General features: G+C 40.7%; 1 protein-coding gene across 4 annotated transcripts in view; it reads right to left on the bottom strand.

Annotated features, from left to right (window-relative positions):
* Positions 1-2,116: 2,116 nt before the first annotated feature.
* Positions 2,117-25,784, bottom strand: part of CEMIP2 (cell migration inducing hyaluronidase 2) — an 87,181-nt gene continuing 63,513 nt past the window's right edge. For all 4 annotated transcript variants that reach the window (XM_047830773.1, XM_047830772.1, XM_047830774.1 and 1 more), the window contains 7 exons: positions 22,223-22,431; positions 18,056-18,238; positions 13,499-13,718; positions 10,952-11,050; positions 7,138-7,292; positions 4,722-4,825; positions 2,117-4,141 (listed from right to left, as the gene is read on the bottom strand). In XM_047830773.1, the coding sequence (XP_047686729.1) occupies positions 3,945-4,141; positions 4,722-4,825; positions 7,138-7,292; positions 10,952-11,050; positions 13,499-13,718; positions 18,056-18,238; positions 22,223-22,431 (1,167 nt within the window). In that variant the 3' untranslated portion in view covers positions 2,117-3,944. The remainder of the gene's footprint in view (positions 4,142-4,721; positions 4,826-7,137; positions 7,293-10,951; positions 11,051-13,498; positions 13,719-18,055; positions 18,239-22,222; positions 22,432-25,784) is intronic.

The raw sequence follows: 25,784 nt of genomic DNA, 5'->3' as shown, positions 1-25,784 counted from the left end.
TCGACACAGAGTCCAACACAGGGCTCGAACTCACAAACCCGTGAGATCATAACCTGAGCCAAAATCAAGAGTTGGACACTTCACCAGCTGAGCTACCCAGGCGCCCCTTCTGAAGATGAACCTTAAACTGATCACTCTTCATGCAGACTCAACACACTGTCCATCTTAGGAAAATTGAAAAAGTTAATCGATGAGGTTGTTTTCTGACTCTCTGCTGTATTTTCAGATAGAACATTTCACAGCTTCCTATGGCTGATATTTTTGGATGCCCTGTGGGATACAGTTCCTCCTTTAAAATCTTGATAGTTCAGTTAGTCATTGTCTAATTTTGCCACATAAAAATAAAGTGTGTGTGCCCTTCCCCACGACACCAGGACCCGATTAGCATCTTTTTTAGCTTTTCTCTCATACTGAGGACAAATATGGGTAAAAAGACAAAAACAGATGGGGCGCCTGGGTGGCTCAGTTGGTTAAGCGTCCGACTTCAACTCAGGTCACGATCTCGCGGTCCGTGAGTTCGAGCCCCACGTCGGGCTCTGAGCTGATGGCTCAGAGCCTGGAGCCTGCTTCCGATTCTGTGTCTCCCTCTCTCTCTCTGCCCCTCCCCTGTTCATGCTCTGTCTCTCTCTGTCTCAAAAATAAATAAACGTTAAAAACAAAAACAAAACCTCTATGCTCCAAATGGCTCCAATTTGTTATTTGTGAGCAAGGAGCTGGGGATACCTTTCCTCGATTTTTCTCCTCCCTGACCTTTGGCTGAAAATTTGCCCCAACCCAGAATGTCTGCTCACATTTGTAGCAACACTGGGTTGGTTATTACCGAGTTAAGACAACAGTAATGATGCAAATCTGTTAACCAATTACTTTCATTCATAGTCTTCAAGAATTCTGGAGGGTAAGGTCCAACTCAGCATCACAAAATCAGCAAATATGGCCACAAAGGGATCTATGTATTTACCCATGAAGGCCAAGACAGTGGGGGGTTGGGGGTGGGGGGAACACTTGAGTTCACTAAGTGCATTCCTGCTTATTAAAATGCCTTTCAACTGGACTTATCCAAACATTACCTCATCTCCTAGGGAATAAACACCTAGCTTTCTGAAGCATTCAAGCCTCTACCACCTCATTGCCCCGCCCTTCTCAAAGCAAAGTGATCTGTTTAATGGCAGGAGGATGTGTTCTCCTCTGATGAAGCTGGAGAACAGAGAAGTCATAACCGCCCCCCTCCCCATCCGGCATCTGAACATCAGCTTAGGCTGCTTTGGAGTCACATTGTAAAGACCTTGCATCTGCCTTTCATCTCCCAGCTAGCTCTCCTCCAGCTTGTGAGAATATGTGGCATGCTGGCTCAGGTGGAAAGGCAGGCACCTTAGAGTGAAGACTTAAAACCCAAGTCGGCCGACATATGAGAAGGCCCTGGGTTTCTCATCAGCTGGCTGATTTGTGGACGGTTGCATCGCTGGAGCTCAGCCAGCTGCCTCACCTGATGGAAAATGCTTATGAGCTTTGAAATCACCTTTAAATAGGATATATTTTCTCCAAAGAAATTAGAACCGAATGCTAGCTCCCCATTGCCGGAAATATATTTGTCAGTTTAGATGACTGATTCAACAATTTGAGACGATTAAGGACTACAAACTGTATCTAAAATTCTATTCAAAGAAGACAATAGTGAAATGCTATTTAGGTCCGGGAGTTCTGTAATATAGGAATAGCAAATAAAAATAATAGACAAATGTAATTTCGTTTTAGTCAAAAATTACAGACTGAAGTTAAACAGTGGACCTATTATATTAGTGCGGTGGGTCCTAAACCTGGCTGCATGTTAGAATCACCCAGGGAGCTTTAAAAAAATTCCAATGCCCAGGCTGCATCCCACACCAATTAAACCTGAAAGTAGGGGTGGGGGGTGGGGCCCAGGCCTTTGTATTTTTTAAAGCTGCCAGGCAATTCCAATGTGCAGGCAAGGTTGAGAATGTGATCCCTGTCCCTCTGCGGTTTAGTCTTTCAAAATCTACTTGGCAGACGGCTTCCCTTCCTCATCTCTGCCGATAGCTTCTTTACAGCTGCAATCTGGAATAAAAAATGATTGATTGATTGAGTCACACACAATATATAAAAAATACATGCACACACATTTTTATTTATTTAACTTAGGCCCTGATTATTAGCATATAAATCAGAAAAAAACGAGTGCCTTGGAACTTACGTAGCCTCTCCAAATCTTTAAAGAACCAAACTCTAAAAAACACACACAAGAGATACTTAAGTCGTAAAAAACACACACACAAACAGACTTTAATCACCTTCAGGAACCATGATCCAATAATATATTTCATAGGTAAGATCTTGTTCATCAAGATACAAAAGAAAAAAAACAAAAACAGCCTTAAACTTTAAGACATGTGCCCTTAGCAAGAGCACTTAGAGTTAGAATGGTTTATCGGCAGCATTTTGAGGTAGCATATTTTGTAAAGTCAACAGAAGTCACAGAGCTGCTCTGCAGTTTCTCATGGACACAAAGGGACAGGCCCTCAGCTTTTGCTCTCGGTGGAGGAAAACGAGTGTGTCTGTATTCAGGACCAAGTGAGCCTGAACACCCTTCCTACCATCTCGCCACGGCCGTGTCTTCATACACTTCATGTATTACAGGTTTCGGAAAAGGTAAAGGCATTTTGATCCTTCTCTCCTCTTGGTGTGGTCACCGCCCCGGCTGTGGGGCCAATCTTTCTACCACATGAAATTCTCGCTGACAGAACACGCGGGGAGGAAGGGAAATAGGGCATCATGGCACTTTTTTAAAACATTGGCTCTAACAATTTAATTAATTAAGAGTGACTAACTCCTCTAAGGCTATACAGAGTACTGTTTCTGAAGATCTCCTCCATGATTCTGACCCTTAAAAGGCTCTCCCTTTTTTCTCCCCCTGAGTGTAACATTTTGGGGTATCCTTAAGCTTTCTGCAATTTTCCTGGCAGGATGGGGAGCAGAAAAGCTTTTAAAAAATCCACACATAAAAACAACAACAAAAACCAGGTGCAGGAGCAACCCCAAGAACAGACTTCCTTTGTGCAAGTTGAAACAACCCAAGTTTACAGTTCAGGAAAACGGCCTTCTCTAAAAAAAAAAAAAAAAAAAAGTAAATATTCAGCTCAGCTCTGCGTTTTAAACATGAATATACAGTTGAAACAGGTTAAGAATTAAAGCTGCAAATACGGTCCCAACAACTTCAGACCTTGGTGCAGATCAAATTTTTGCCCATGGGCGCAGATTTATGAGGGATGTCAAATCCCTAAAGCCCTTTTGTCCCAGTATCCTTTCTGTTTGAAAGTTAAACCCTTGGAAGGAATCAATGTACAAACGAATAAAAATAGCACATGCCCAGGCAAAAAAGGGCATGAGCTGGGCCTGAGCTGCCATATGGAAAACTCTGCCATTGAGTATCCTATACAATCTGCAAAGGCTGCCAGCCCAGATCCAGAGCCCAAGGCATCAGTGAACTTGCCAGCCACCCAGGTCAACTGTGGACCCAAAGCCAATGACACAACTGGGCATCAGCCTTCAAGTATATGAGTGCTACAAGAGCTGGTTTGCTCAAGGACTTGGGCTGACCCTCGGAGGCCCCTGCCTTGTCCCATGACATCCTGTGATGCAAAAAGGAAAGCACTGCTTACAGTCACTAAAACACACAGAGTGGAAGGTGGGGAATCGAACCGCTCTCTGAATATACCAGCCTAACAAATACAAATAAATTCTTCAACACTTTGTACAACTAGAAGGTGCGTGAGCTGGTATTTAAGCGATCACTTTAAGCTCTCTTTTCCCCTTTCTGGATCAAATAGGAAAATGGTTCCGTTGGGTTAACAGTGTCACTTTAAAAATGCCATAAATTAAATAAGTTAGTTCACATTTTTTTCCCCCAGCACTTAAGTTACAGAGAGTCTCTAATGTGCTTTTGAAGTCTGCATCAATAGTTCCAGGTCTCTTCTGCGGACAGCGCTGGTTCTGTGACAACCATATTCATCCAGCTGCAAAGGTATGAATTGTTCAAGCAGCCCAAGGCCCTGGCCAGCAGGACTGGTGAATAGCTTAGCCCATGATGGTTTAAAGTTTCCGCTGAATCCCAAAAATATGGTACTCCCTTTAAAAACAAACAATAACAAAAAAAAAAAGTGTAATTCGTACATCTACTAGTTTCAGGCAAGATAATGCGGGAGGTGAGTCGGAGGTGAGCAAAACAAAGACAGTTATAAACACAAAAAAACTATCCTTCCTTACGTCAGCCATTGAACTCTTACCACCCACCTCTTGCCCCAAATAACAAACCACATCCCCAAACGCTTCCTCTAATAATGTTCCCTTATTTAAAGATTATCTTAATGATGCCTGCTTCAGCAAAATAAGCTCATGAAACAATCTGGGGGCCATAGTCCACCATAAAAATGCTCATGTGGCTGGACTCATAAGAACTCCATAGAATAGGGGCGCCTGGGTGGCGCAGTCGGTTAACCGTCCGACTTCAGCCAGGTCACGATCTCGCGGTCCGTGAGTTCGAGCCCCGCGTCACGGCTCAGAGCCTGGAGCCTGTTTCTGATCCTGTGTCTCCCTCTCTCTCTGCCCCTCCCCCGTTCATGCTCTGTCTCTCTCTGTCCCAAAAATAAATAAACGTTGAAAAAAAAAATTTATAAAAAAGAACCCCATAGAATAATACAAATACAAACCTTTGTTATAAAGATGAGCTGGTTTGGCTAATCCCAGAGGTACTAACGATTCTGAAATATTCAAATGCTTTATTTCTCCTCTTGTGCTCAACAAAACAATTGACCTGTATGTAAAAGTTAGAAAGTTGGAGGGAATTTCAGTAAATCAGCATGTGTTAATTGAGTACCTTTCTGAACTGAGTACACCATAGATATGCTAGATAAAAGCAGAACTCAAAACAAACAGGAAAAAAAAAAAACAAACCAGATGCTTTTCACCTTCCTGCTGTTCCAAGTTTGGCTCCCCTGACCCACCCAGAACTGTGTTGCTATTCCAAGGTGTCTCCAAGAGTAGGGAAGGCAAAGGTCATTTAGGTCAGTTGACCCAGTGAACAAATTGGGACTCTGCTCTTTTATGGAATAAACTAACAGAGGAGGTTAGTTTTGTTTGTTTCAGATACTCTACTTATCTATTTAAGTCCTATTATCTATTTATCAAATAAATTAATAAACATCAATTCTAAAAAGAAATAAAATCTGTGCCCCATGGTTTGGTTTAAATTGCCCTGTTTGCTATGTAGCATAGCAACATATATACTTAGATCTGTTTGTGGATTTTCTCTTCTCCTGACCTCTCCTCTCTCCTCTGCCAATGCTATGCTGGCTTAATTACTATGGCCTCATGATTTATTTTAATATCTTATGAAACAAGCCCCCCTGTATTATTTTAAGTTGTCTACAAATATTTTATTACTCTCCCACATTTATTCTTCCAGATGAATTTCAGTACCAACTGTCAAGGACAATAGAAAAGTAACCTATTAGGACACTGATGGAAATATGTTAAATTTATATTTATGTAGGTAGAGTGACATCTTTACAATATTAACTTTCCCTCTAGAAACAGGGAAAATCTATCCTTTTCTTCAACTTGCTTATATCCATCAGTATTCATTTTCTTAATGAGGGTCCTGACATGTTTTATTAAGATCCAGAAGTTTTAGGTTGGTATGGATTCTTTGAAGTCATTCTAAAGCAGTGGTGACCATTCAGACTCAGAACAGAGGTCTGACCATAGCAACTCTACAGGTCTGATTCCCTTCAGGCTAGTCCCATGGAGATCACTTACAGGTCCCCACTGCCCCCCCCCAACCCAATACGTGCACAGTATCTCCAGAAGTCACTCCCAGTTGCGCCATAACCTCTTAACACTTTGTTAAGACACAACACACAGACAGTAAAGTATTTACACCGAAAAAAAGTATTTACACCAAATTTCTGCCCACTAAACATACTTATGTCACCAACCCGGATGAAGAAGCACAGCACTACCCAGATTTTAAAAGTCTTCCTTCGGTCTCCTTTCTAGAAACAACCTTGTGACTTTTTAATGACTTGGCTTTAACTCTTAAGTCTATGGGATACCATGCAGGACACCAAGTTACCCTAAATATTGGTGGTGAGAGGTACACTCTGGATTGTCTTAGGTGGACTGAGTACCTGTGTTTCCACCACTGGGAAAAGTTTTAAATCCTGAAAGAAAACTGAGGCCTTGGAATTCCCTACAAGTATCTTCAAGCAGAAGACAGGGCTACACATGCACATTGTATATTACACTCAAATAATCCGATGACTTTAGGGGACTTCCTGAGACCTGGTTCTGTAAAGCGTAATGAGCGTAAGTCATCAGATAACCGAAGATGTGTTCAAAAACTAGACAGGACTTTACTCCCCAGGAAGCTTATGTGCCTCCCTTAGTTACTTCACTAACTGAAGATCTGCATGTAAATCAATGTCTGTAGCACAACCAAGGAAGGCAGAAAGGAGCCTGAATTCATCGCCTTGCCTCTAGGCAGGGTCTAGCCAATCCCCAAAAAGAAAGGTTTTGTTCATGTGCCTGCTTCTTCAGAGACCAACAAAACAAAACCAATCAGACCAGGGCTCTGAAAAGAGAGACCAGATACTCAACCGCTTAAAAATCAGTTGACTCCTTTCCAGTCACTTCCATGTGAGCCAGGGGATGAATTCACAGCACAATGCCATCTGGGGGCTTATCAGTGGGACAGATGGCCACAAAGGCAAAATTGTGTATAAAATTGCTTACATCAGTAATGAACCTTCTGAGTGAGTTAGGTGCAAAGCAGATCAACCAAATGCTAAAATGTGGGACAGTAAAGCTCCAAAATACAGAACAATTCCCCTTCAAAGAGCCTTTACACTATTTGCAAACTCTTCTAATAGCCCGGCTTTCACTTATCAATGATAGGTACTTTAGACCACAGGGGCGTCCATCTGAGAAGAGGAAGGAATGGATACCTTTCAACAGCCGTAAGTATCCACCGAGGAAAAGGGTGGAAAGACAAACCAAAGCTCAGAGTTAACTGGGTGTCACTTGCTCAAGGTGACTTGTCCCTCTTACAGAGCAAGCTTCACCTACCTTGGAGGGATGCCTGTTCTCAAATACTCTTCCAAGCGACTGATATCAGCAAGAGAGAAAACCTTCTTTGCCGTTAAGCGGAAAGGAACGCTGCAGGCATCCACAACGAGGAGGAGAACACCCGGATTTTGGATGGTAAAGTCGGTGCCGTTGACCTGAGAAGAGAGAAACATCTTCCGTCGTCACCACCATTTCATATCTCCAGGATGGCTCATTTTTCTAGCCCGTCTTCTAAACCCATGATTCAAATTATAGTTCCAGGATTCAAGCTGCATGATCCATTTATTCTTTCTCCACCAACATCTGAAACTAAGCCAGTGTTCTCTAGACCGTGCCTCAATTGGTCTTTACTGTTGGGATAGATGCTCAAGAAAGGCATCTCAATGGAGGCACTCAGTTGAGCAGCGTGACTCTGCACGTGTACGGGATTAATTTTTGCACACACTCTCTCACTGGGGCCAATGCTTGCAAACTCAGTGAAACATCAGTTGATAGCCTTGTACTGCAGCTCCGACAGCTCACTTAATGTCCCATTGGTTCAGAAAAAAAAAATACCACACCTCCCCACACACGTAAGCCCCCCATTAGAGTTTAGGTTTGGAACAGGAGAGGAGCCAGATGGCCTCATCTCTTTTTTTCCATCCATAGCTCTCCTGTAAAATCAAAATGGAAAAGTGGTCATTTCACCAGGATTTAAGCCACAAGGTAGTAATAGATTTGGTTCACAATTATTGTGAGCTGAAGTTTCCAGTAGTCCTCTTTAAACTAAATTAGCAGTTTGAGACTTCTTGAAGAAAAAGGAACGCCAGACACATCCAAATATCATTAATTCATCAGCCAAAAAAGAAGGAAAAAAAACCCCTCGCCAGACTAAAAAATGATTCAACACCAATTTAAGCCACAGGCACTGTTCCTACCTAAAATGTGTAAAATTGGGGCATTTGGCTGGCTTAGTCGGATGAGCGTGTGGCTCCTGATCTCAGGGTTGTGAGTTCAAGCCCCAAATCGAGTGCAGAGATTACTTAAATAAATCAATAAAAACTTAAGAAAAAAGTTTTCCTTAAAAAAAAAAAAGAAATAAATTGTGTAAAATTATAAACTATACTAAAGGCTAACCAAGGAGAAATGCTATCACCACCGCACCTGTACTTGTTTGGGGAAATTATATTGAAATTTTATTTCTAATCGCTACTGGTCTCACAGGAATCAAAATGACTTTTTCGCTGTTTATATTGCTCTAATCTAGAGAATAATTCTGGAAATCCTTGAGGTAAAGTACCCTTTTATATTTGGAAAGACTGGAAGTGTTTTTAAGACACTTGTTTTTAAAACTCAGAATACATAAAATTAAGATACATCTGAGAAAAAATATATAATGATACCCAACACGCTTCAACTGTCCTTTTGCAAAGAATCCCCTAAGACCTACTGCTTAAACCTACAGCAGTTTCCACACAGACTCAAGCAACGCCATGTCCTAGCAAAGACTCTTCAGGTACTGCAAGGGGAAAGCACTGGAGGCAAATGTGACAAAATACAATGTTCTGTGACTTTTTTGGGGTCCCGAGCACCCAGTATGCAGCAATGGAGTTTTAAAAAAAATGTCTTCACAGGGCACCTGGGTGGTTCAGTCGGTTAAGCGTCTGACTCTTGGTTTTGGCTCAGGTCATGATCTCACAGTTCATGAGTGCAAGCCCTGTGTCAGTCTCTGCACTGACAGTGTGGAGCCTGCTTGGGATTCTCTCTCTCTCTCCCTTTCTCCCTGCCCCTGCCATGCTCACGTTCTCTCTTTCAAAATAAAAATAAAACTTACCAAAACAAAACAAAACAAAGTCTTCCTACCCTGGAGCAGAGCCTGCCTGAGATTTTTTTGAGCAAAGCAGTATCTTCCTAAATTATTTAGTGAAGTTAATAGAGCAGAAAGACTCAGCACCCACTTGCTTCCATTACACAACTGACTCCCACCCAGATACCATGCCAACTGGCTAGGATCAGGCTCTCCAGGTAGCCGACGGCACTGAGATACTGAGTTAACAAATTTCATGCCAAAAAAAATCATATCTCAAACATAGTACAAAACGAGCAGTTGCTAACACAGGATAGTAGGCATAAATATACAGTTGGGAAATCTTTGGGCTACCTTTAAATAGGAATCTTCTCTATTTATTTTTAATATTTGTGTGTGGTCATGAGATCCAACCGCTTAACAAATTTTAAGTGTGCAATACATAATTGTGGACTGCGGGGACAACGTTGTACAGCAGCTCTTGAGAGTTTATGTATCTTACTCAATTGAAACTACATGCCTGCTAATCAGGAATGCCTCATTTCACCCTCCCCCCTTAAGTAGGGATATTCTTGTTTTAACTTGTTTTACCATTTATTTTTGAGAGAGAGAGAGAGAGAGAGAGAGAGAGAGAGAGAGAGAGAGAGAGAGAGATAGAGATAGCACCTGAGCTGGGGACAGGCAGAGGGAGAGGGAGACACAGAATCTGAAGCAGGCTCCAGGCCCTGAGCTGTCAGCACAGAGCCTGATGCGGGGCTTGAGCTCACGAACCGTGAGATCATGACCTGAGCCGAAGTCGGACACTTTACCGACTAAGCCACCCAAGTGCCCCAGTAGGGATACACTTAATTCAGAGTTGCTACAAAGCTCTTAATTCAGAGTTCAGCCCTGGAAATGGATGGTGGGGATACCTGCACAGCAATATCAATGGACTTCATGCCACTGAGCTGCACACTTAAAAACGATTAAGATGATTGAGGCGCCTGGGTAGCTCAGTAGGTTGAGTGTCTGACTCTTGATTTCAGCTCAAGTCATGATTTTACAGTTCGTACGATCGAGCCCCATGTTGGTCTCTGCACTGAGAGCTTGGGATTCTCTCTCTCAAAATAAATAAATAAACTTAAAAAAGAAAACCCTAAAAAATGGTTAAGATTATGAATGTTATGTTATAAATACTTTAACACAAGTAAAAAATAGGGAAGGAAAACAAGAGTAAGGTAGAATTTTGTCAACATACAACATGTGGATTTGTGATTGTGTTACCCACCACTTTAAAACACTGGGCTCGTATGGTTAGAGGATGGGTCAGGCAGGTGAAGGGGATTAAGAGGTACAGACCTCCAGTTATAAAATAAATATCACAGGGAAGAAAAGTACAGCATAGGGAATAGAGTCAATAATATTGTAATAACTTCATATGGTGTCAGGTGGTAACTACACTTACCATGGTGAGCATTTCATAATGTATACAGCTGTCAAACCTGCTGTGCCTGGAACTAATATAACATTGTATGTCAGCTATATTTCAATTATAAAAGTTAAAAAAGAGGGGCCTTTAAAGAGACCACACGAGACTGGGACCAGGCCCAGGCTGGATGTCACTTGGATGGCTACATACCTGCCACCACAAGAGTTCCTAACACAGTGGCACTTAGGTCAACCTGGTTTTGGACAGATCTCATGCCAACAGCTGGTTACCACTGGCGAGCTTGGCTCTTAACCCCAATTCTAAGTGTTGGCGATGAGGTTTAGGCCTTTACTTCCATAAACTTGCCTAGAACAGACAACTAACACTTCGTGAACAAATTTTGACATTCACCTCAAAGTAATCAGTAAAGACAATCTACTGAGAAAAAAAAAGATTTTTTAGTGAGTTTGAACTTATTTAAAACACCAAATGTTTAAGAGGTACTTATAACTTTATTACATCGCTTGCCACCAAGGGACTGCTGCCAGAGATGATTCATGTCACCGGGATGAAATATCAAAGTGAGAAACTGAGGCGGGTACATGTCAGATGGTACTTACGGAGATCACAGACAGGTCTCCACGCTGAGTCTCTGCTTTACTGGGTGACTGGAATTGCACGGGGAGGTAGCTTTTATGAGGATCACTAGTAAACACCACCTAAACGGGGAGGAAATTCCATGTTAATGTCAACTGCATCTTCCTTCAAAAGGGCCTCAAATTAAACCCAATTATATCAAACCCAATGGTGTTTTTTCCCCCTTTGTACATATTGCATGGCCTAGAATTCCATGTTTTGATACAGATGTAACACAAGAAGTGATTGTTCCTCACTTTCTGGAATAATCCCAGTGTCAAATAATTGTACTCTTATTAATAAAATCAATTCTGCAAAGGACTAAGTAAGTGTGCTTTACACTTATAAACACTTTATGCAAACAATAGTCACAAATGTTTTTAAAGGTCCTTTTCAGACCAGTTATCTTAAATAGGGACTGAGTCACTCCCGAACTAAGAAGTATAGATGATAAGGATTACCCTGTTCAAAACCTTTTAGTAAGCTGTGCATCACCAGGCTAAATTCTTCTACCAGACTTGCAATGTGTCCCATAAATCAAGCCACGCCTTATGTACGGGCCCCTAACCCACTGTTCTAGCACATTCCACACACAGTGCAGCAACTTTGCTTTCCCACAGTGCTTCATCTCCTTTCCTGCCAAAATTCTGCCTTTGCAGATGCTGTTCCCTCCCAAGAGTGTCCTTGTTTCCTTCTACTCCTCAAAATCACTCCCAGCCTCCAAATCCCACCTCCTCCCTCCTCCCTAAAGGCTTTCTTCTCATTCTAAAGCAAGCTTCTCACACAACTGAGCACCTAAAGTATATATCTTTCTGAATGGATGTCAACAACTTCCTCACAAGGGCAAATAGTCATGAGACATCATGATACTAAACATTCAGAAGCTCCATATTTCTTTGAGTCTCAGGTTTGGAGTCAAAAATTCATGTGAATTTTCCTATTTACTCCTAAGGTACATGTGCCTGTTTTTAATATTCAAAACAAACTCATTCCCTCAAATCTCCAAGTAAAAGTGATGTTTTCAAATACTTCAAGTACCATGCAATTGCACCAATATATATCATCGGTATTTTCAAAAAAATAAATTCTAACCAATGTTTCAAGCGCATGTGCGTGTATGCACCTGTGCGCGTGTGCACGCGCGCACACACACACACACACACACACACACACACACACAACAAAGAATGCTAAACATTAAGGTATGGAACCATTTAACAAGACAGGCTATTTCCAGTGATGATTATTTTTAAAAATTATAATGTTGGAGTCGTAACTATAAATTATATAATCTTGTCAGTAATGAAGAACTTTCTTAACAAATTCAACTTGAGAATTGGGCTGGAGAATTTACTTTTCCACAAAGATTATCTAAAAATGCCACTTTAGCAGTTAAGACATTACATGGGACAGGCAAGGATCTATATAAACTTCTTCAGGTACATGGCTGGTGGGTTGGTGGGTTGGTGGGTTGGTGGGTGGGTTGATTGGTTGGTTGGTTGGTTGGTCGGTGGGTTGGTGGTAGAGTTTTAGTTGAGTTGGAGAATAGAGGTGGCACAGGGACATGAAACACTGAAACTGTGATAGTGAACTGCCATTGAAAATATACTTACCATATAACATAATAGGAAGGAAAAAAAATCCCTACTCTTACTATCACCAATAGGCAAAAACAAACGAGAAACATTTCTGATTCAGTAGGATTGGCATAGGACCAAGAATTCTAATATTTCACAAGTTCCCAGGTGATGCTGATGCTGTCAGTCTGGAGACCCCACTTTGAGAACCGTTTCCCTTAACCCATATTTGTTTCTGTAAAGGTTAAATATTAATTCTACACTTCTTTTTCACTTAGAATTGGTCTGACTTCCTTTAGAAACCCCATGCCCAATTTGAGCTCATATTTTGGACTTTCAATGTCATGTTTTCTTAAGACCCAGAGAGAAACTTTATAATTAAGAATATGTCAGGTGAAGCATTTCACTTCTAGCCCAAGTTAGTTTGTACTTTTAACTACAGATAAATATAATAGCACATGCTTCAAAATTAATCACTTCCAACCTTGAAAAAAAAGGAAATAATTTTCATATCAAGTGCATTTTTGGAAGAGAAATTTTACAGTCATTAATAAAACAACATATTTTTCTACATCATTGAAATGTAAACCCAATAGCAATATTGTAACAGAATCACACCTGAGGGGGGGAAAAAAGATGAGGACCAAAAAACGTCTATAGTCATCCAGGATAAATTGACATATCACAGGGGTAAGATATTTTTATTATGAATTTGGACTAGTTTGCTTCTTATAAGCATCACATTCTACAATGGGCCACAATTCAGGAGAAACCATGCAATATTTCTAACTTGGCAATACAGATGTTTCAAAGAAAAATGTGCCTATTGCAAAAAAAAAAAACAAAAAAAACAAACAAAACAAACAAAAAAAACAAACAAAAAAAACCTCCAAAAACAAAAAAAAAATTTCATTCTTTCTCTCAACCCACAGTCCACTTTTCTTCCTTGTTTACCTGGCGGGTCCCGCAGCCTTGACAAAGCCCGGTGAGCATGGATGGCATGCGCTTGAGTGCTGATGGCTTCCTGTAATACTGAGGATAAGCTTTGGCCATGCAGTTACTGATGTCTTTTGAGTCCGTTGCTGCCTGGATCTTGACTCTTTCGCATCCCTGAGATGAACAGTAACTGTGGCCATCCCTGTGGCTTTTGGCTTTGAGATACAAAAATAGTAACCTGTGTAGAACACAAACCAATCCATAGGGTGTTAGACTGACACTCAAAACTACAAAAATTCCTCAGATCAGCTCATGGCCTAAAGGGACATTCCTCTAATAAAGTAACTTTTCCTTAAAAGAAAATAAATTACAAAAGTAATAAAGTTGTTTCTCATTCCTTTCTATCCTCCTAGGGTCCTAAGTCAAATGTAAAGACTATGTTCAGAAAATATTTTGATAACCCAATTCAGGCATTCTGGAACATATCAAAGTTAATTTCTGGATTAAATTAGTTTAATGGGTAATTTGGGAGGATGGCCTTTGGTTTGGTTCAAAAATTCTTTGGAAAATTTTAGACTTGTATTGAGTTTTAGGATTTTGTAAATTAGTGCGGTTTATTCTTTTTTTTTTTTTTTTTTTTTTTGGTTTATAAATCATTTTGGTTTAAGGCATAAAATTGAAATAATAAAAATAGCAACTGTGACTTGCTTGGCTAAGGCCAAGATATGGTCTCACATCAGTTCCTGTGATGTTTACTAAGAGCAGATGGGCCTGAGGTCCTTCTGTCTGTACTTTGGCCAAAATCAAGTGAAATGAATAGTCACGCCCACTCTGAATGATCCTCCAGCTGCCAAGATGAATGGAAAAGTCACTTCCAGGCAACAGTCCAATGTCTGTCAGCGGAACTAGTGTTTCTGAACCAAGGGGAGACTGTAAAGCATTTGATCAAATGTGATTGATTACTAGAGATTAAGAACTCATATTTTAATAGGAAGTCAGTGAACAATGAAAAGTTGTGATACTGAGGAAAAAATCAGCCATTGTCCTAACATCGATACTTTTAACATATATGCAGAAGGAATGAAAGGGACCTAATTAGGTCTGGGCTTTTTGAGATACAATTAAAAATTGTCAAAATGAATAGAATTAAAAAGAATGAGAACTTTGGAGACTGAGGGATTATAAAAATACCTGGCTGAGCAATCCCTATCAAAATAACAGCAGCATACTTCACAGAGCTAGAACAAACAATCCTAAAATTTGTATAGAACCAGAGAAGAACCCAAACAGACAAAGCAATCTTGAAAAAGAAAACCAAAGCTGGAGGCATCATAATCCTGGACTTCAAGCTGTATTACAAAGCTGTAATCATCAAGACAATCTGGTACTGGCACAAAAACAGACACTCAGATCAATGGAACACAATAGAGAACCCAGAAATGGACCCACAAACGTTTGGCCAACCAATCTTTGACAAAGCAGGAAAGAATATCCAATGGTATACAGATAGTCTCTTCAGCAAGTGGTGCTGGGAAAACTGGACAGCGACATGCAGAAAAATGAACCTGGACCACTTTCTTACACCATACGCAAAAATAAACTTAAAATGGATGAAAGACTTAAACATAAGATAGGAAGCCATCAAAATCCTAGAGGAGAAGGCAGGCAAAAACCTCTTTGACCTTGGCTGCAGCAACTTCTTACTCAATACGTCTCCAGAGGCAAGGGAAACAAAAGCAAAAATGAACTATTGGGACCTCATCAAAATAAAATACTTTTGCACAGCGAAGAAAACAATCAGCAAAACTAAAAAGCAACCAACGGAATGGGAGAAGATATTTGCAAATGACATATCAGAGGGTTAGTATCCAAAATCTATAAAAAACTTAAAAAACTCAACACCCAAAAAACAAACAATCCACTGAAGAAATGGGCAAAAGACATGAATAGACACTTCTCCAAAGAAGACATCCAGATAGCCAACCGACACATGAAAATATGCTCAACATCACTCATCATCAGGGAAATACAAATCAAAACCACAACGAGATACCACCTCACACTTGTCATAATGGCTAACATTAATAACTCAGGCAACAAAAGATGTCAGCGAGGATGCGTAGAAAGAGGATCTCTTTTCACTGCTGGTGGGAATGCAAGCTGGTGCAGCCACTCTGGAAAACACTATGGAGGTTTCTCAAAAAATTAAAAACACAACTGCCCTACGACCCAGCAATTGCACTACTAGGTATTTATCCATGGGATACAGGTGTGCTGTTTCAAAGGGGCACATGCACCCCCATGTTTATAGCAGCACTATCAACAATAGCCAAAGTATGGAAAGAGCGCAAATGTCCATCGATGGATGAATGGATAAAGGAGATGTGGTACATTGGGGCGCCTGGGTGGCGCAGTCGGTTAAGCGTCCGACTTCAGCCAGGTCACGATCTCGCGGTCCGTGAGTTCGAGCCCCGCGTAAGGCTCTGGGCTGATGGCTCAGAGCCTGGAGCCTGTTTCCGATTCTGTGTCTCCCTCTCTCTCTGCCCCTCCCCCGTTCATGCTCTGTCTCTCTCTGTCCCAAAAATAAATAAACGTTGAAAAAAAAAAAAAAAAAGAAGATGTGGTACATATATATAATAGAGTATTACTCGGTAATCAAAAAGAATGAAATCTTGCCACTTGCAACTATGTGGATGGAGCTGGAGGGTATTATGCTAAGTGAAACTAGTCCATCAGAGAAAGACAAATATCTTATGACTTCACTCACACGAGGAATTTAAAGATACAAAACAGATGAATATAAGGGAAGGTAAGTAAAAATGATATCAAAATAGGGAGGGGGACAAAACATAGGAGACTCTCAAATATAGAAAACAAACAGAGGGTTGCTGGAGGCGTTGTGGGAGGGAGGAATGGGCTAAATGGGAAAGGGGCATTAAGGAATCTACTCCTGAAATCATTGTTGCATTACATGCTAACTAACTTGGATGTAAATTAAAAATAAACAAAATAGGGCGCCTGGGTGGCTCAGTCGGTTGAGCGTCCGACTTTGGCTCAGGTCATGATTTCGCGGTTCATGGGTTCGACCCCAAGTCGGGCTCTGTGCTGACAGCTCGGGGCCTGGAGCCTGCTTCGGATTCTGTGTCTCCCTCTCTCTCTGCTCCTCCCCTGCTCACGCTCTGTCTTTCTCTCAAAAATAAATAAAGATTTAAAAAATTTAAATAAACAAACAAACAAACAAATAAATAAATAAAAATACCCGGCTGAACAAAATATTTCCCGGCTAATCATGAATTTGTGATCCTCAGACCATCCTCACAAATTTAGGTGTTGCATTTATTTTTGTGGAAAATCAATAGGGAATGTGGAATTTCTGTCATCTGTAGAAGAAAAGCCCAAGTAGGGTGTTTTAAGTCTAATTAGAAATTGAAAATCAGAGACAATTATGGTAAGAGAAGACTTAAGCTGGCCACACTGGCTGCTGGAGGGGTCCTGGAGGGCAAACGAGCTGCATCTTATTCAAAAACTAATAAGGCACTCGACTAAAACCCGACCTCATTCCCCCATCAGACTCGCCACCCTTCTCCCCATTCTGAGCTTGTCTTTCCCCAAACATGCCATGCCACGTTCTTCCATGCCTCCATGCATCTATCCACACTGCTCCTAGGGACACCTTACCCCTCTCTTTCCATCTCCTCCTACTGGTTCCTCAGGAGTTAGCCCCATGACTGGGCGTCCTAGACCGAGCTTCTGGGTTACCGCAAAAGGCCTACTGAACATCCTGCTACGGGATTTACAGCATATAATCCTCTAGCTCTCTAATTACTTGCTTGGCATGCCCACATCCTTCAATGGACTGTGAATTTGTGGAAGAAATGAGCCTTATTTACATCAGTATCTTTACAGCACCTAGACGATGGCACGTGATAGGAATGTCAGCTCAAGGAATGGATACTAAAGGAGCATGCTACTTGTTGGAAGAGTACAGGAGATCGAGCCTACCATAACCCAAAGGCTGAGAGACTGTAACTGGATAAAAGCAGACAAAGCCAACAGGACCCCAGGTGAACAGGATTAGAATTAAAAAGTGGAAAGATGTAGCCTAGAGAGAGTTGAAAGCAAATATGCCATGGTTATACAGTGGTTTGTTTTTGTTTTTTGTAAACTCAAGGTCAACTTGAAAGATCACCTTAAAGGAAGAAAAAAAAAGAGAGCTTTTGCTGAAATATGAACTATATCACATGTAAATAATCATCTTAAGGGTTGTGATAGAAAAAAATTATTTTGATTTTTCATTGGGCCTACTGGTTCTTTACTGACAAGGATAATTTCTCTCTCTAAATTGCCTTAATAGGTATATGGCAAACATCTTCATTTCATTCCTGCTGCCAACTATAATTACGAGGCATTCTGTCTCTAAACCTCTAATAGTGATGAGCAGAGAATTACCCACATCAGCTGCTTTTCTAAACAGCTGTCACATCACAACCTATTCTTAGTTAGGGTGAAGAACTAGTAATTTCACCATTAAAGAAAAATAGCAATAATTCTCATTCACTGGTTGTGCTTCATTACCCCGCGCTGGAGTCAAAATAGAATTTCCTCTCCGACTGCTTTCTCTGCAATTCCTCCAGTGAATGCACAGGCTCATACTCTTCCATTTTGGATAATGAGCCATTATGGCGCTGTAAAAAGCCAAAGGTAACCTGAAAACTTGTGTTTGATGGATAGCAGAGGCCAACTCGAATCCAGTCATTCCTGTAAAGGAGAGACAATAAAACAATGAATTCATACTTAGGCCTATATAATTTTGAGTATTATAGCATATGTAAATTTCAGCCATGATTTTTCTCCTCCTTAAATTTCTCCTGTGTACTGAGCCACTAACAGTGAAGTCTTGTACCCCAACATACCAGCAAATACCCTATCTTTGTATGTTCCCCACACTTCTCAATATATATATACAACAATTGTCTGGCTTACAAAAAATGTCTTAGTTTCAACAGGACTTCAGGAAATGTGAATAGAAGTTGGATAAAATGTACTTAGGCACTGCAAGAAGAGAATAAAGTTAAGTGACATGGCTGGGTATGGGGTATACGAAGATGGAGGAGACACTAAGAGCCTGATAGCGGGAGCATACACCGGTAAAATCTTTGAACAGAACTTTTTTAAATTTTTTAATGTCTACTTATTTTTGAGGGAGAGAGAGAGAGACAGAGAGGCAGAACATGAGCAGGGAGAGGGGCAGAGAGAGAGACAGACACACACGGAATCCGAAGCAGGCTCCAGGCTGTCAGCACAGAGCCCGACGTGGGGTTCAAACTCACAAACTATGAGATCATGACCACAGCCGAAGTCTGACGCTAACCAACAGAGCCACCCAGGCGTCCCTAAAGAGAATCTTCTTTAAAGTAATCTCTGCGTCCAACGTGAGGCTCAAACTCACAACCCTGAGATCAAGAGTTGCATGCTCCACTGACTGAGCCAGCCAGGTGCCCCTTCAAAGAATTATTTTGTTTATAAATGTGTTTTTGTCTTTTATTATTGCATTTAGGATAAATACCTAGTGGTAAAATTGCTGAATATAAAGGCATATGTATTTTTAAAGTTTTTGATGCATATTACCAAATTACCATGGTGTTTTTTTCCTTATCTGATGTCCTATCTTTAGATATAAAATCAATACTTTCTGAAAACAATTAAAAATATTTCCCTTTTTTAAATCATTTGCTGTTTGGGGAATTTTTTTTAAGTGATTTAATGTTTTGTTTTTGTTTTTGTTTTTGTTTTGACAGAGAGAGAGAGAGAGAGAGAGAGAGAGAGAGAGAGAGACAGTGCAAGAGGGGAGGGGCAGAGAGAGAGGGAGACACAGAATCTGAAGCAAGCTCCAGGCTCCAAGCTGTCAGCACAGAACCCAACGTGGGGCTCAAACTCAGGAATGGCGAGATCATGACCTGAGGCAAGGTCAGATGCCTAAATGACTGAGCCACCAGGCGCCCCTTCAGGCATTTTTTAAGTTGTGGTAAAATATATGTAACAAAAAATATCATCTTTTTATCCATTTTAACTCCACAATTCCATGGCATTAAGTACATTGGCAAGGTTATATAAATCACTACTATTCTAAAGAATTTTTTTTAAGTTTATTTATTTATTTGGAGAAAGAGAGACAACACGCAGGGGAGGGGCAGAGAGAGAAGGGGAGAGAGGATCTAAACCGCGTTCCCGCTAACAGCAGAGAACCCAATGCTGGGCTTGAACCCACGAACTGTGAGATCATGACCTGAGCCAAAATTACATGCTTAACCAACTTAGCCACCTGGATGCCCCCTCTTCTAAAGAATTTTTAGGGGCACCTGGTGGCTCAGTCAGTTAACGGTCCAACTAATCGTATCGGCTCTGGTCGTGAGCCGTTTGTGAATCTGAGCCCTGCGTCAGGCTCTGCGCTGAGCCCACTTGGGATTCTCTCTTTCCCTCTCTCTCTGCCCCACCCTGCTTGTTCTCTCTCTCTCTCTCTCTCTCAAAAACAAAACAAAACACTTTAAGCGTTGAAACAATATGTCACAAGGCCTTAACATTATTCATGCAGATTTTACCAGTACTTTCACTAAAGAATAATTAGAAATGCAGACCAAAAATGTCTAAGAAAAGATGCTCTGTGCAATATCATTTATAATAGCAAAAGGGGGATATGGAGAGGCTGGCAGAAGAAACACTAAATGTTCATGCAGGAAGAGAGTAGTTAAATAAATCTTGGTTTATCTATATGCTCAGAAAACACGTGAGGGCGGAGAGAGAGAACAATACGTTTATAATGTCTCACTTCGATTAGAAGAATTCTAGGGTTTTTTTTCCCATTTTCCTCATGTTTTTCTCTATTTTCTTTATTTTGTTTAAGGAATACGTACAGCTTTTATCATGTTTAAAGTGTTATTTGCAGAAGAGGCACTGTGACAAAACCTATGACCGCTCCATGATCATATTAAATTTGAGAAGAAAAAAATTATCTGTCTTCTCCTCTTGCCTCTGCCCATGATGTAATTTTTACAAACTCTGAGCTACTTAAGCAAGGGAAGTCTGACTGAACTTCAAAAGCCCATGCAGATTTTTGAAACTTCTGGGCTCAGCCTCTTTTCACTTTAAAATATTTTTACTTGCTCAGTATTTGTTCAAAAGTTACATGTGATACTTATAGAATCCTGCATACCACGTGGTTGTAATACCTCACCTCAAGTTCGTAACCTGCCAGATACAATTCTTCGAACTACTGATGGCTGACATTTCTCCTTGAGCCTCTATAGCTATCATTTTTTCTTTCATTGCCTTCTCCGCTGCTCACTCATGGGAGCGATAATATCATACTGGCTTTTAGGAAACTGCCCCCCAGACACATTGTGAACTAAGGATTAGAGATGAGAAGATAGAACAGGATCCAGACAACAGATGATAATGGCCTGAACTCAGCCACAAGCATCCAGAGGTGGAAAGAAGAGGAGAGAGGCAAACAACATTAAGGAGACAGAGCTAACAGGGTTTGGTCACTGATGGGAAGGGATGAAGAAAAAGAAGAGTCAGTGATGACTCCTGGGATTTTTGCCTTGGTTGACTCAGTAGGCAGGGCTGTGATTCTCCAGCAAAGGAACAGAGAAAGCGCAGCAAGTATTATAGGAAAGCAGCAATGGTCCAGTTTAGAGGATGTGCGAGATCTAACAGCTCAGAACCCACTGATATTCACCGATCCTTGGAAGTGACCTATTCAGAGCTGAATTCCTACATGTTCTATGCCTCCCTCTGTTCATTTCAAGTGAGCATTTTAAGAGAGTTCTAACAAGTCAGAGCTTTAAGACCAGCCAGGTGAACAAGCCATTTTGATTTTTCCAGTACATATCTGAGCAGTTTCATGGAGTCTCATAGGTTAACCATCACATATAAACAGATTGGTTACCTCTACCTTTCAAAAGAATCCCATCCCTCCCTTCCAGCATCCTCTGTCACCTCCCCTGAGGCACCCTATGCTCTTAACACGCTGAATCCATCAGTCCCTGAGCAGAACCAGCTTTTTCTCAAAGGTATTGTTTTTATAACAAGACAAAACACTTAGTATCCCTTCCTCAGGGGCACCTGGGTGGCTCAGACAGTTAAACGTCTGTCTCTTGATTTTGGCTCAGATTGTGATCTAACGGTTCATGGGCTCCAGCCCCACGTTGGGCTCTGTGCTGACAGCATGGAGCCTGCCTAGGATTCTCTCTCTCGCCCTCTCTCTCTCTCTCTGCCCCTACCCTATTTGCTCATGCTTTCTCTTTCTCTCTCTTTTGAAACAAATAAATAATCCTTAAAAAAAATAATAAACACTTAAAAACAAAATCACACAACTCTCCTCTGCCAAGTCTGAACTTGGGCTCAAAAACCTTTTCATGTTCTTGATTACCAAGTGCTCAGTTGGAATACCAGATAAAACTTCTTTCCATCTCAGCTATGGGGCATTAAAGTATTCAGCAGACTATATTATAACCTAATGGCTTTCTGCACATAATACCTTGACCATAGACAATAAGAAATGTTTTTAAAATGACAGGATTCAATTGCTTAATCTCATCAGCATAAAATACATACAGCCTCCACATGAGAAGAACAAAGTACATGAAAACTGGCATTCTTTACTCGCTACAGAAAAGTGATAATTTTTCTCCACTAAATTACAACTTGCTTAGCTACTTGAAGTAACCGTAAGAGACATACCTGTTGAAGTTTATGAGGTATAGAAAAGCAGTCCGTGGGGCAGGCCCATTCCAGTGGATGGTATAGCCCTTCTCCAGCATGATCACAGGCTGGTACTGTGGGAAGGTGGCCTTCTGGTTAATGCCTCGGAGCACCATCGGATAGGAGGGATACTCATCTCGTGCGATGGTCATCGTCAGATTCTGAGTGCTCCATGTCTGGACATAAACCTTCAAAAAACAATCAAGAATGAAAGGGAAGGCGGCGCCTGGGTGGCTCAGTCGGTTGAGCAGCCGACTTCGGCTCAGGTCATGATCTCGCGGTCCGTGAGTTCGAGCCCCGCCTCGGGCTCTGTGCTGATGGCTCAGAGCCTGGAGCCTGTTTCGGATTCTGTGTCTCCCTCTCTCTGACCCTCCCCCGTTCATGCTTTGTCTCTCTCTGTCTCAAAAATAAATAAACGTTAAAAAAAAAAAAGAATGAAAGGGAAGAAGACTCTACAGAAAACAAACTGGTGGTTCCCAGAGGGGGAGGTGGGTGAGAGGATGGGTGAAATAGGTGATGGGGATTAATACACTTATCAGGGCACCTGGGTGGCTCAGTCAGTTGAGCGTCCAACTTCAGTTCATGATCTCGAGGTTCGTGGGTTCAAGCCCTGCGTCAGGCTCCGTGCTGACAGCCCGGAGCCTAGAGTCTGCTTCAGATTTTGTGTCTCCCTCTCTCTCCGCCCCTCCCTTCCCTCTCAAAAATAAACAAACACTTAAAAAAATTTTTTTAAAGCACACTTACCATGGTGAGCACTGAGTGATGTATAGAATTGCTGAATCACTATATTATACACCTGACACTAACACCATATGTTAAGTCTACTGGAATTAAAACTAAAAGCTTGATACAAACTTTTAAAAAGAATTGAGGAGAGAGCACAAGCTTAAATAGCTAAACAAACATTTCCAGCACAAAGTCCAGTGTCTCTACTTTCAGAACAGAGGTTCTGTGATCTGAGCCAGACTAAACGAGTAGAAGCCAACTTCATCGTAAGTTATACTTAAAATGAAGCCCTACTTAAACTGAAATGGTAAAACCAGACCAAGCATTCTGCTAGCCAAGATCTTCATCATCTCCTCCGCCACAACGGGCCAGCTTATTCATCAGAATATAAAGCCTTTGCGGCTTACACAGCTTGTCAAAGAAATACCTCAGTCTGAAGAACACACATCCAAAAAAAACCCGTAAATTAACTTGAAACCTGATACCCTCCAGTCAAATCTGAAAGCCTTTTCTCTAAAACAAGAGATGGAAAATTGAAATATCTTAGAGCTTCGGCTTTTCATTTTCCATGACCTACATCAGCCCAAGAAGTCATTTTTCACCCATTCAAAAAAAAAAAAAAAGGCTTTATAAAGCACTTTACAAAAACTGGAAAAATATATTAAACAGAGACAACTTTGAGAATTCTGAATTTATTCCAGTGGTATTTGAGCCCTTGCTCTGCCAAAACAAAACCTTCCCCAAATGCATCCTCTAAAGAACAAACCTCAGAACAATTTCCTAAAGCAAATCAGTATCCTGTAACAGGATTCCCCAGAAGTCTTAAAACATTTGCAGAATACTGTATTTAATCCACAATATTTCTCTATTTTTCTTCCTGTCATTTCTACAGTTTTGTACATATTGAGCCAGGAAAGCTTAAGTCTCATTTGTGTTTCAACACAATACTCTCCTTTCTGATACCACTTAAAGATTTAAAATAGATGGGAAATATATATTTTGAGATTACTGACTGTCTTCATTTAAATATATATATTTAGTATGTACTATATATTATAGTTACTACAAATAACATACTTATTTTTTTAATTATTATTATTTTAATGTTTATTAATTCTTGAGACAGAGACAGAGTGTGAACAGGGGAGGGGCAGAGAGAGAGGGAGACACAGAATCTGAATCAGGCTCCAGGCTCTGAGCTGTCAGCACAGAGCGCGACGTGGGGCTTGAACCCACAGAACTGTGAGATCATGACCTGAGCTGAAGTCGGACGCTTAACTGACTGAGCCACCCAGGCACCCCATACATACTTATTTTTAAACACAGGTTTATATTTAACCTGTAGGTTATATATAATACATATTGTTTTTAAAAATGTTTATATTTAACCTGTATTTATTTATAGGTTATATAAATGTCATATATATACATGTATTTATTACAAAATATAAGTGAAAATAATAAAATATTAAAACTAGCTTATAACATAAAAAACAAGTTATATATAACAGGTTATATATAATATATAATGGGAGATAGATAGATACATAGATAGATCTCCTCCCTTCTTCCAAATCCGGGAAGATATGAGGTAGCACATATTACCTTAATTCTCCTATGTTACCACCTTTTTTCCTGAGCCCCTTTAACCCTTGGGTTAGCAAAAAACAAGCATCCCATTAAAATATATTTACAAACAGCTAAGTAATTGTTATTCTATCTTGAGATCCAGGTGTTCTACCCTTCGCTTAAAGACATAAAGTCTTCTACAAATGTCTGCAGATCTGGGCCCCCAGCCCAAATCCCAAATTCTCAGGAAAAAATTTCTGACCTGTGGTCCTACCATTCCCAGAGCCTCCTAGCAAGTATTAGATGACTTATTTCTTTCCTCATCCTTCAGTAAAAAGTGAATTACTACTCTGCTTTATAAGATGGAAGGATCATGTTCACATTCTCAAATACACTTGAAATCCAAAGGGTTGACAGATGCATCTATAATAATTTTTTATTTCCTTGGTGAGTACACACCACTTTCAGACAGACACATACACACGAAACTTAACTAAAACTATAGCTACAAAAAGGAGCTAAAAGCTTTTTGTTTTAATTCTAAAATTTCTTCTTTTTTTTTTTAAGTAGGCTTCGTGCTCAGTGTGGAGCCCAGTGTGAGACTTGAACTCACAACCCTGAGATCAAGACCTGAGCTGAGTTCAAGAGTTGGATGCTTAAACGACAGAGCCACCAAAGCACCTTGTAATTCTAGAATGTGTAGAGCTTCCTAGGTATTGATAGGTTACTTAGTTTTAGCAGGCAATTCTGATTAGGAATAAAATGAAAGGGGGGCACCCGGGTGGCTCAGTTGATTGAGCTTCCGACTTCAGCTCAGGTCATGATCCCAGGGTTCGTGAGTTCGAGCTCCATGTTGGGCTCTGTGCTGACAGCCTGGAGCCTGCTTCAGATTCTGTGTCTCCCTCTCTCTCTCTGTCCCTCCCCCACTCAGACTCTGTTTCTCTCAAAAATAAACATTTAAAAAAATTTTTTTAAAAGAATAAAAGGAAAGGAAAAAAGAAATTACATTTTAAACCATGTTTTCTTCTTTACTAGAGTTAATTCTCCATTTTTTCCTTGTCCTTCCCAGGACTTAGGCAAGAATAACATTTTTTTTTCCATATTGGAATGAGAAATCCCACAACAAAGAAGCTAATACTCCTTTAAAGTAAGTCAGGAGACTCCTTCCCATCTTCATCCCTCTGCCAGATTCCCTAATTTAGTAGAGATAATGACCCTGAGAGCAAAGAATAAATCCCCCTCTCAG

Source organism: Prionailurus viverrinus, chromosome D4, assembly GCF_022837055.1.
Source record: "Prionailurus viverrinus isolate Anna chromosome D4, UM_Priviv_1.0, whole genome shotgun sequence".
NCBI classification, from domain to species: domain Eukaryota; kingdom Metazoa; phylum Chordata; class Mammalia; order Carnivora; family Felidae; genus Prionailurus; species Prionailurus viverrinus.
This window is presented reverse-complemented; position numbering and strand designations above follow the sequence as displayed.